General features: G+C 42.7%; 1 protein-coding gene across 1 annotated transcript in view; it reads right to left on the reverse strand.

Moving 5' to 3' along the window:
- The window catches only part of LOC116677460 (protein jagged-1b), a gene marked incomplete at its 5' end in the record, with an annotated part of 47,466 nt that extends 35,093 nt beyond the window's left edge, over positions 1 to 12,373 (reverse strand). The window contains 2 exon segments of the mRNA XM_032507933.1: positions 6,104 to 6,436; positions 11,531 to 12,373. Of these exon segments, the coding sequence (XP_032363824.1) occupies positions 6,104 to 6,436; positions 11,531 to 11,689 (492 nt within the window).

The raw sequence follows: 12,373 nt of genomic DNA on the forward strand, positions 1-12,373 counted from the left end.
ATTGTCTACACTTGTCTATTACTATGTTGCATTTTGGTAAAACACTAAAGTAGTTCCAGTGAAAACTAACCACATTATCTAGTAAATCCACTATTTGATTAGTTAATATTAGAGAATGCATTCTTTAAAATTGTATTCATTAGCAATATTGTCTTTATTGGATTGTCGACAGTATAGAGACAGAAAACATGGAGAGAGAAGAGAGACATACAAAAAAAAACTGCCATTGGTGGAAAAGTAAATTTACTCAAGTATATTGAGGGACCTGTACTTCTGAGTATTACCATGTAATGTTATTTTAGACCCTCCTCTATATTGCAGAGGGAATATTGTACTTTTTACTCAATATTATTTGACAGTTACTTGTCAGATTTTAAAGCTTTTATAGAGCTGAGGGGAACGGCAGTCAGGTGATTATTCTCACTACATGAAACATGTTTCACATTATTCAGAGGAGTAATCGTATTTTTTATACCAATTAAAAATATGGATTACAGCAGCTTCAAGTGAAAGCTTTAATAATGCTGGACCTATATTTTTTTTTTTACAGAACATTTTTACATTGTGGTATTAGTATACTTCTACTATACTATGCTTACATATACTATGCGAAGTATCTGAGTACTAAACTGAAAATGAGTTAGCATTTAGCTCAGTTTGTGATAACCCAAATATATAAGTTTATTATCTATGCAAACACACACACACACACACACACACACACACACACACACACACACACACACACTTCTTTCCCAGGAACAGTCAGCCATGGCCTGTGGCAGTAAACCTGACCATGAAAAAGCTTGACATGAGGATTCTAAACGTTGGGGACTTCATTCTCCATTAATTTCATGTTAACAGTATTTCTATAGCACCTATCATATTGTCATTTGTCAGAGGTTGTTTTAACAATAGAGCACAGGCCTTAACCAGGCCTTGATGAAAGGTTGGGAAACATCCGATTCAGTTCCACAATGTCTGGTGAGCCGTGGTTTTATACTGGATCTAAACATAGAGGAATGAGCACCACCTGGTCATTAGTTTCGCACTGCATGTGTATTGGTCTGTTTGCCTTATTTTTTGGATTTCCATTCATCTTCCTGATTCTTTCACTGACTTGTTCCCACTTCTTTCGGATGAACGGATTTATCAGGAACAAAAAACACTTTTTCTCGGCAGGTAGCTCTGTTTCCCCTTGTTGTCCAAACAGATTCAACAGTGAAACCACCAACCGAGAGAGGGCTTAAAGAAATGACCTCAAATTGATGAAGTCTTTAAACTTTTCCCAGCACCACACCTGAAACGTCCCAGACAGCCGAGTGTCTGAGATTCTAACGCCGCGGCCACATGAAGCCACCTTGCTCAGACTCAGAGACATTGTATCACATCCTCTGTGTCAATCTAGTTTTAATATGAATTTATGGATTTTATTTTACTAAAATAAATCAACTATGATAGCAATTTGTGTTACTTTGATGAATGTCCAGCAGGTGACTATTACATCACACGCCTCTATGAGGCTACTGAGGGTGATGTGATGTTTGGACTTGTTCAGCCACAGTTGAGCACACACATAGAGAAAAGCTTTGCAGGTTTAAAAAGGGACTTTTTTACTTACTGAGAGCAGAGAAAATCTACCAGGAGATTCTGAATCACAATGACAATCATTACAGTAGAGTATGTATGGAGTAAACTGTGGGGGGATCGGGGCTTTCGCCTCTGGAACAAGTTACCCCCTGACAGTCGCACTATTACAGATGTAGCTCTTTTAAACTCCAAACTTATTTATTTAGAAGGGCTTTCAATACGGTGTGACAATTTCCCTCTCGTCCTCCTGTTTCTACGTAACCTTTTCTGATTGGAGTGTTTGCTATGTTTTCATTCTTTTTATTGTATGTTATGTTGTTTTGTTCTTGATTCTTGATGTAAAGCACTTTGGATACCTGCTGGTTGCTGTAAAATGCTACAGAAATATATGTTGATTGATTGATTGTTTGATTGAATCAAGCATATACAGTAGTATATAACATTCAACATAAAGTATTCTCACATTAACATAATACCATTATCGGTCCATATTTTACTGTGGCCATTTACTGTCCGGTAAAGCTCCAGTTTGCCCCTCTTTGATCTTTTGTTGTGTGTAACACGTTACAAGAGACTTAATGTTACAGAAACCCAGATAAAACCAGTTGTTAACTATATTCATTTTTTTTCATTTAATCTTCTTGGCCCCCTTGGGAGCATAGGGCGTCCACCATGGATCTCCACCTCACTCTCCTCTGCGCTGAGGTCTTCACTTCTTGCCAGTAGGTCCCGGTCTTGGTCAGTTCACCAAGCGTGGACCACCTCCAGTTGGATTTAGATCTCCCTAGCTTCCTCTTGCCTTGGGGATTATAGCCCAGAGCTTGTCTTGCTATGTTCCTCGGATCCATCCCCACTTTCTGGATTTGATTTTAATGTGGATTTGCTCCTGGTTCATGCGTCTCCACAAGAATACATTTTATATCTTGTTGGGCCACCAAATCGTCAGTATGTGTCTGAGATAGTTGTTAATGAACACTTGTAGTTTATTGATGACTGATTTGGGTTTCCCAGCCAGGTAGAAGGACAGATTTTACGTTTGTATTGAAGATTCTGCTTTGCTGATGTGCAGCTCGACATCTTTATCAGCTCCTCCATCTGTGCTGATGTTGCTTCCTGGGTGTACAAACTCGACCACATCTGCCAGGGATTGCTCCTCGATTGTGACAGGTTGGTGGGTTTTGGTGTTGAGTCTCATGACCTGGGTCTTATCCTGAGGCCTATCTGTTCACTGTTTATGCAATCTGGTGGTCTTGCATCGGATGTGTGTATGTGTGTCTGAGATCAGAGACAGGCCATCAACAAAGTTGAGATCTTCCTGTTGCTCAGAAGGGTTCCACTGTAGTCCTGTCCTCTGACCATCCACTGAATTTTCATTGTCTATTGTCAATGGCGATGAGGAAGACAGTAGGAAGCCTTGACATACTCCTGTTTTTATAAAGAGGGAGTCCGAGAGCGAGCCATTTACATGCATTTAATAATATTGACCAGTTTTATAGGTATTCCATAATGTCGGAGCAGCTTCGACAGAATGTTTCTGTCCAGGCTATTAAAAGCCTATGTGAAGTCAACAAAGTTTATAAATAGGCATGACTGCCATTCGATTTATTGTTCATGTATTATTAATTATTATTGAGTTTTGCAACATGATCTGTACAGGAGTTGTTTTTCTCTCTCGTCCACTGGTTCTTGTATTCTGTCTAGGATTATTCCGCAGAGGATTTTGCTTGCTAGTTGTGAACAGTAAGTGCTGGTAAAAAGTGACACATTGGCACATGACCACAGCTTTAACCACCAGAGCAATACTAGCACAGACTTACAGCAGCCTGACAGGGATGACAACCCCCCCCCCCCTGCAATCTTGATAACATTATATGCCAAACTAACACAACGAATTACATCTTTGCTCTCATTCATAAGCGAATACAGACACACGCGCACACAAACACACACACACACACACAGACACATACACACACACACACACAAACACACAAACACACACACACACAACTGCGCACATTTTCCCTGAAGAGATTAGTAGAAGAAAGAGAGAAAGAACAAGTGGGGGAGGGCAAGGGACCGAAAGAGCTCACCTTTCCTCATAATGACTACGCTCACCTGTTCATCCCCTCACCTGGGGCAGGGGGATCACTCTCTCCCCTTCCTCCACCTTCCACCTCCCAGAGATGGCCAGATAAAGCAAGTATTTTAGCCCAAAATGCACTGACGCTGCATCTCTCTCTCTCTCTCTCTCTCTCTCTCTCTCTCTCTCTCTCTCTCTCGTCTCTCTCTCCTCTCTCTCTCTCTCTCCTCTCTCTTCTCTCTCTCCTCTCTCTCTCTCTCTCTCTCTCTCTCTCTCTCTCTCTCTCTCTCTCTCTCTCTCTCTCTCTCTCTGCGCCCAGCCCTGAAACTGATCCCAGTTACGCTTTCTGACGGAGAATTTTCTCACACTCCTATGCCTGCCAATCACACACCTCCCAGACGTACAGGAGAAAAAGTGTGACACACAAACAGTATGCATACAGCACACACACACACAGAAGCGCACACAAAAGCAAACTGTACACAGATAGGGAGGATAATTGACTCTGGGACAGAGAGTCTCACAGGTAAATGGGCTGATACTAATCAAGAAGAAGAAACCTAAGCCAACTGTTTGTTACATTCTTGTGTGGTGTGTGTGGTGTGGTGTGTGGTGTGTGTGTGTGTGTGGTGTGTTTGTGTGTGTGTGTGTGTGTGTGTGTGTGTGTGTGTGCGTGCGTGCGTGCTTGCAAGCGTGCTTGCGTGCGTGCATGCGTGTCACACCGAGCTTCACTTGGGTTTTGTGCGATATTAGAAACAATATTACAACACAATATGAATCAAATTAGAGCCACAGGGTTTTTTGTTGCCATTTCTGTTATACTTTCATTATGAGAAAGAATTCAACCATGCTGAGAGTGATCAAAGGCTAAAAGACTAAAAGAAACTAAGAAGCAAACAAAGATCTCTGCAAATCCAAGAAGAATTGAGGTTCACTCCTTCGTGTCCTTGCCAAGTCGATTTATTCTCTCTAACTCTTTTTTATTGATAAATAAGCATTAATTGCTGAAATAAAGAGACATGTAAAGACACGATTAATGGGGGATGATAGACGGATGCACTGATGGATTTTTGGGCTTTAAGAGCTCTGCCATATGAGCGTGTTTGTGTCGCTCACTGCTCTTACTTTTCCTCACTTCCCTGCCCTTGTAAGCCTAACAAAACAAACTGAAATTAATCAATTGATTAATTGTTTGGTAAAATATATGTAAAATGTAAAAGTATCCATCACAATTCAAAATGTCAACAACAATCTCAAATGTCTTTAAATTGCTTGTTTTGTCTGATCGACAGTCAAAAAAAACCCAGAGAGGTTCAATTTAGTGTCATAAAAAAACAATAACTAATAATTGGGGGAAAAAAAGAAAAGAGAGTGAGAGAGGACTGGAGGAGGAAAGAGAAAGGTGCATTCAATAATCAATATCGCCTTCTCGGCCCCACTCGCCTCGTGTTGTGCTAATGGCAGATTAATTGTTCTGCTCTTTAATGAGAACAAGGTGGAGCAGCCAGCAGTGTGATGTTTGATCGAGACGCAGATCGTTCGATACGCCCCGAAGGAAAGAACGAAAAGACCAAAGATTTGAACTTGAGTGCAGAAAGTGAATGAATGGAGGAAAGGAGGGAGGAAGAGGACAGGAAAAGACGAGACTCTGAGGAGATCAGGGGATGAGGAACATTACTGCACGTCATAAATAGCAAACTTCAAATTAGATTCTATAATATTTTGTAGTAATTTCGATGAAACTCTTTTGCTTTAATCGCATTATGGTATTTTTTTTCTTTTTGTGAACGCAGGAAAATGTTTCGCTAAGGTCCTAAAACATCTCATCTGATCATCAAATCAAAAATCCACTGTGCTTGTGATTCCTGTATACGGGTTGTGATGAACAAAGAGTGAGTTTTCCTCCTAAAATTGCTTAAGTTGAAGAAATCTGTAGAAATCTAAAGATGTGAAAATGCAGTATCTAACTGAGCAGTGGTGCTTTGAGCTAAATTGAGGTCTAATTCGTTGGAAAGGCATGTTTGCACTCTGCTATAAATTGACCCATAATTTTATTGTCTGAATAAAACTACAAATCAAAGCAATCACAAAAAAAATGAAAGGTCTCCAAGAACGATTTCAATTTGACTTTCTGTTTGCAGGCAGCAGGATGTGTCATTGACTATAGTCTATTTAACAGGGGCATTTTTCCATACCTAAATAGATAGTGTGATACTTCCATTCTATAAGGAAAAAAGGAGTTCTGGTTATGGTGCTTTTTTTTTGTCATCCATCCCTCCAGGACCAAAAAGGACAGAAAAGGTGTAGAAGCATGTGAGTCTGAACTTGTCATTGTTATTCCACTCTAGCCTCAGTTTGAGTGTATTGTTGTACTTGAAGCTTAGCCTGTTCCCTTGGTAACCATATAACCAGCACTACCCTTGTACTTACTGGCCATGCGTATTTGAAGGGAATGACAATGTGTCCATTAGTCCCATCCTCTCCGCCTCCTCCTCCTCCATCGTGTCCTCGGTGGTGGAGCGACTGGGAGTTTCCACCCAGGATCCCTGTGCTGCCCGACCCGAAGGTGCAGGCTCCAGTTGGGATGACCCGGGCTTGGTACTCCTTAAGGCAGGCTTGGAAGTAAGTGTCACATTGGTTCCTGGCAGAGCAGCGCTGCCCCCCGTTGGCCTGGAGGTCGCAGCAGTCTCCCGTCTGCAGAAGGCCGAGGGGGTTCTGGAAGTAATGGATCTGAAGCTCGAACTTCCCAACTGCACACACACCCTGTCCAGGGAATGGAAAAGGGTGGAGCAGAGAAAAGAGTGTTGGGAGGGAAGGAGAGAGACTTATGTTAATATTATCTATTAATAAACAGATGCAGTACAGCAAATCAGTATGCAAGTTTTCACTGGTATAGTGATGCAAAATCACAAAACGTCAACATGCGGATTGAATCTACAGGGGAGTAAAGGTTATTATCAAAATCTAGGACACCAGACTTTGTACACTGTACACTTTAAAGTCAGGTTTATCTGAGTGTGCCTAAAAATGTCTGTCTTGTGGCTAACTGTATGAGAATGCAGCAAAAAAATTGAAGGGGGTGTGGGTTTTTAAAGGAGAAGTTTTTAGAGTTTTGCTATAGGAAAGATGTAGCCAATGAAGCTTCAAAAATGGACAAAAAGCATTTCGGAAAGAAAAATGAAAGAAGCCTTCAGTGAGAAATGAAAATGAGTGGAAGAAAAGCTAATTTTATATGGACAGGAGTTCAAGTCTCTAAAGGACAGAAAGGAAGGAAAATTGCGACATTTCGTGTAATTCTCTTATGAGCTTTTTTACCAAAAGTTAGCTGTAAAGTTGTAACTTTCAGCAGCGAATCCAGAAAATCACACAAGAAATTATCCCAAACATACATAAATTCTCATTGTCACCCCTTAGTTTTTGTACAGATTAAACAAACAAGATGTACTTTGGTCATTAGTGTGCTTTAGAGGTGCTACTAGGCCGATTTTTAGACAGAGCCAGGCTAGCTGTTTCTCTCTGTTTCCAGTCTTTATGCTAAGCTAAACTAAGCTAACCCTCTTCTGGCGGTAGCTTCAGAATTACCGTACAGAGGTGACAGTGGTGTCCCCTTCACATGTCATCTCTTACAGCCAGCAAGTCCATTCCCCAAAACTATCGAGCTATGCCTTTCACTTTGGTGATGGAAGCTGTTTTTTTTTGCTGTGAGGACTGTTATATTGTCATCAGAAATGATGAATGACCACTGTGAAGTCACGGAAACCTTCAACATCTGCATTAGTCTGTAGTCTGAATAAATAACAGCAATTTCACCTGATAAAAACATGATTGACTAGATCAAATATATAAGTATGTGGGATTTCTGGCTTCTCTTCATAAAGCGTTGGATAGCGGACTTTCATGTTTCCTGCAATGTTCAGACTCGCTACTTCTGGAAATCTGCAGCAGCCTGCATGTCTCCTCTGTATTATCTATTTATCAGTGTGTAATAAGACAGCAGTCGTCAGAAAGAAAGTGAGAAAGAAAAAAAGAAATGAGGACATACTGTATCTTGGATTCCCACAACTCTGCCTGACCTCTACTGGAGGAAACATCTTTTCTTTATCATCCAAATCATGCACAGATAACATTCCTGCTATATAATCCTGTAATAACTCTCTACTTCCTTGTCTGTCTTTTTTTACTCCACCTTTGTGTCACCGCCACTCCCTTCTTATTTCTCACTCTCTTGTGGGGTCTCACTCTCCCTTCCCAGGGGACGATGACACTAAGGGGACTCCTCCTCACTTCTATCTCTATCTGGGAACAAGCTCCTGTCACTTCTCTTTCTGTGGTTATCAACTCCTTACTTCATTGTTGTCATGCTCCTTTTCACATGCCTCCCTTTCTTTTCTCTGTGTTCCCTCCCTGTTTAAAGATGGATTGAGGAGACACACACACACACACACACACACACACACACACACACACAAGAGTTAACAAGACCCCCTGGGAGTCTCAGAGCACCGGGGTCAGGTATGTGTGTGTGTGCTCCTGTCTGTGTGTATATGTCACTGTAGCAGAATAAAACAATGGCTTTGGCTTCTTCCTTTACAACCACAAGAAAATGAAGCCACTGTTATCTCAGTTTGTCTTGAAAGCTGTATTGATGAATAAATCTGAATAATTCAAAGCCCTTTTTGGCATTCTTACACAATCACTGGACATAATTACTGCTCATTAAGTCCAGGAATGAGAGTCATGTATCCCCAGTGGTGTTGTACGCTTCATCGTGGACAGAAATCCCAACAACCAAAAAGCTTTCATGTGTCCGCTGCCCAACACTGAGCAAGAATCTCAGTCGCCCCATTGTGTTTGGTTTGCGTGTCCCTCTCCTGCCCCTGTCCCTGAGCTGAGAGGGGGTAAGGTGGGAGGGGTCAGGGGGACGGAGTTTAGGGGGGGGGGGGTTGAACTGGTCTATACATCAAAAGGCTTGTGGAGATACAGTGGCGCTCATCACTCTACATTCTCCTTTCTTCCTCTCCTCCTCTCGCTGCCCAAACCATTCCCTGCATACCAGCATTTCAGCGCTCAGTCAGACTAGAGAGAAAGACACAGAGAGAGAGAGAGAGAGAGGCAGAGAAAGAGAGAGAGAGAGAGACTGGCACAGGGAGAGGGACATACACACACACACACAAACAGGGGGGGGAGAAGAGAGAGAAGAGAGACAGAGAGCGAGAGAGAGGAGAGAGGGAGAGGGGAAGAGAGGAAGAAAAGGAGAGAGAGATCAATTTGAATTAAAAATTGAAATAAATAAGAGCACGAGAGAGGAGAGCACAGAGAGAGAGAGGAGAGAGAGAGAAAGAGAGAGAGGAGAGAGAGAGAAGAGATGGAGAGCACTTGAATTGAAATTGAATGGAGAGAGAGAGAGAGAGAGAGAGACAGAGAGAGACAGAGACACACAGACACAGACACAGGGAGAGAGAGAGAGAGACACACACATAAACGCACAGGGGAGACCGGGAGGAAGAGAGAAAGAGAGAAAGAGATAGAGAGAGAGACAGACAGACAGACAGACAGAAAAAAGTGAGACAGACACAGGGAGAGAGACCAAGCTGAGGCTCAGACCGTCTCTGCAGGAGAGCTTTGGCCAGTTAAAGGATCACTACACCCAAATCCCAGGGTGTCTCACCAGCAAGTCATCTCCGTCTGAAGACAGTCACAGGTCACTAGAACGCTGTTCAACTGTGAAATGCAGGTGGGACTGTTAAAAGGTAGGGCTGCAGTGTGAAAGAGCAAAGGGTTAAAGGAAAAGTTCAAAACCATAAAAACCCAGTGATAAAGCTCATTTTTTCCTCTTAGTGCCGCGGTTTTGACAAAACAGCTGCAGTTCACGTTAACACTGCCAAACAAAGCAAACAAACAGAATGAAAGAAAATGACGTCTTATCAATACGTTTCACAAATCTAAATGTTTTGAATATCTCAGGGTTCTCACAATAATCAATAGACCTCGCTGGGAACATTTGAATTAAGTTTCTATGTCGTCTGGAAAGACATTACTGCGGTCAAATGCAATTTCTTTCTCCTCAAATACCATTGTATTAAACAACTCAATCTATTATTTGATTAGCAGAAAATGTTTAGAAACAGTTTGGATAAGTTGTGTTCATCCCCTCACATGTGACAACTTCCTGTTTGTCTTTGTCTTATTATGATAGTAAATTCTACATCTTTAAGTTTAGAACTGGGGGTGTGTGTCAGCATTTATAACTTTTTTTTCGGACATGTTATAGACCAAATATTTAGTGAAGTTCGTTAGTATTTGGCAGATGAATTGATAGAGAAAATATGTTAGTTCCAGCCCTGTGCCACTGTGCACCAGTCAGTCTCTCAACGCCTCAGCTAATCCCACTGAAGCTATGGATCTAATCAACTCTGGTTGTTTTCGAGTCAACTTTAAGACCAACATGTACTTCCAATTAATTTGCTTTTTAAGACTACAAATACATGCTGTTTTGTGTGAAACCGTTTAAGCTTCTGTTGAGAGACACATTTGAAAGATATTTGATGGGAAGAATAAAACTGGACAATAGACAACGTAGTGACCGCTGGGCAGTCAATACCTTCACTTATGAATCCCTCGACTCTGAGAGTGCATTAATAAACAGGCCTAGGGACCAGCAGAGGATCCAGAGTGGGTTTCTCACTGCAGTGCAGCCGGAGAATGAAGGGAGTGGAGCATGTGTTGTTCTACAGCTGTGAAGAGGTTGCAGAGGTGCAGAGAGAGAGAGAGAGAGAGAGAGAGAGAGAGAGAGAGAGAGAGAGAGAGAGAGAGCTGCCCGAACGTTCAACATTCACACGCCCAGGAGTTTATTCGGCTGTGGCCCCGGGCTCCGCACACACCCAAGACACAGATGCTGGATGTGAGCTCAGTGTTCAGAAAACACATACACGCGCGCGCACGCACGCGCACACACACACACACACACACACACACTTTGCTGGGTCCGGTCACACATCATAGGCATCCTGAACAGGCCAGCTGCCAAAATAATGCCCATAATGCCATAAGCAGGTTGTCAGAATCACTTATGGCCTAAAAAATATTGCAATGGCTCTACTGTTATCTATGTAAAACACCCTAACACACATAAAAAGTCTGCGTCCATGCGACCATAACATATAAAGACGGAAAGGGATAGGAAACAGAAAGTGGCTGGGAATTGCAAATAACGTAAAAATAAATAAAATTGAAAACGCATTAGCAGGCAAACGGGCTAAAGATGGAGATGCAGAGAAATGCAGATGCAGTCAGTCCTTAATTCAGTGAATGGAAGGGCGCTGAACAGAGGGTGTGTGGTGCGTAATTACGGTTTAATGCATCCCCCATTATTTCTTTGAGAAGCCCTCAAAAATAATGTATGGTTTTAATACTAAAATCCTCAAAATATTTCACATGCAGCAGCTGTGACATGTTCCATGTGTTTGTTGTGCCTCAGTATACCCTTTGTTTGACAAAGGGTGGAATAATAAACTCTTACTTCTGTATAATGCTAGAAAATGTAATTTAGCTATAATATTCTTAGGCCAACACACGTTTGCTGTTATATTTGCATCCGATGCTTCTAAAACGGGATCACAGTAGTTCTCTGTTGCGTGAGATAATAGACACCAGCGGGCAGAAACAACAGGTGGGCACAGCGCCATGTAGAAGCAGAATGAGGACAGCACAAAGAGGGAAGGGACAGTGTGTGTGGACACCATTTTTTTACTTTTTTTTACGCATCTGTGATAAGTAATACAAGCTGAACCAGTTCAAAAGTCAGCTCCGGGGGTTTAAGTGCATGCTGCCCAAAATAGCACTTAATCGGTGGCTTACCTGCGATTGTATCGTGAGCGCGATGAAAAAAATCACAGTCCTCTGCAGGTGGAGGTGTCCTCGGTGTCTGACACTCCTCATGTCTAGCTTCCCGGGGATCTTTCTGCTCCCGTTTCTAGGATCGAGCCGAGTTATCCTGTGCGCTCTTGTGCTCTCCATCCTTGCGTCATGGGATTGGGGAACGTGTAGTGCGCTTTGGCGGTGGCTGTGGTGGTGTCCCCCTCCTTCTCCCTCCCACGGCGTCCGTCCGTCCGTCCGCCCAGCTCTCCTCCTCTCCGGTCTTACAACCCTCAAACTTTCACAGAGCTACTTCATCACGTCCAGCTCGGAGAAACCATAACTACCTCTGTCTTCGCTTAAAATGATGCCCCCACCCAGCGACCCACAAACACACACCTGACCACCCCCTTGACGCTGTGTCCAGTGTGGATTACCACTGGGAATCACACATGCTCACAAACATCCACAACGCGTTGCATAAACACACTCCCCTCGCGCCGTATTCCTCCCACCACCTGCTTTAAGAGGCTTTAAATGTCCAATCTGCCGGCTCACTTGACTTGAACTCTCATTCCAATTGGCTCACACTCCCTCTTCTCCTTCTTCTGTCTCTCTTCAAACCTGATCCACGCACCCCAAAACCAAAAGAAGAAACCTAATAATATTATAGTATATTCATGCCACTTTGGAGCAGCGAAGTTGCGTCTCTCCAGCGGAATGATCTCACGTTGCGCTCCTTTCTTCTACGCAGCGGCTTGGTCATTTGTTAACTCAATACCAAGCCCGGCGGCGCCAGATTCAGTGTGGAAAACAATGAGAGAGAGAGAGAGAGAGAGAGAGAGA

The sequence above is a fragment of the Etheostoma spectabile genome, chromosome 3 (genome assembly GCF_008692095.1).
Source record: "Etheostoma spectabile isolate EspeVRDwgs_2016 chromosome 3, UIUC_Espe_1.0, whole genome shotgun sequence".
NCBI lineage: Eukaryota > Metazoa > Chordata > Actinopteri > Perciformes > Percidae > Etheostoma > Etheostoma spectabile.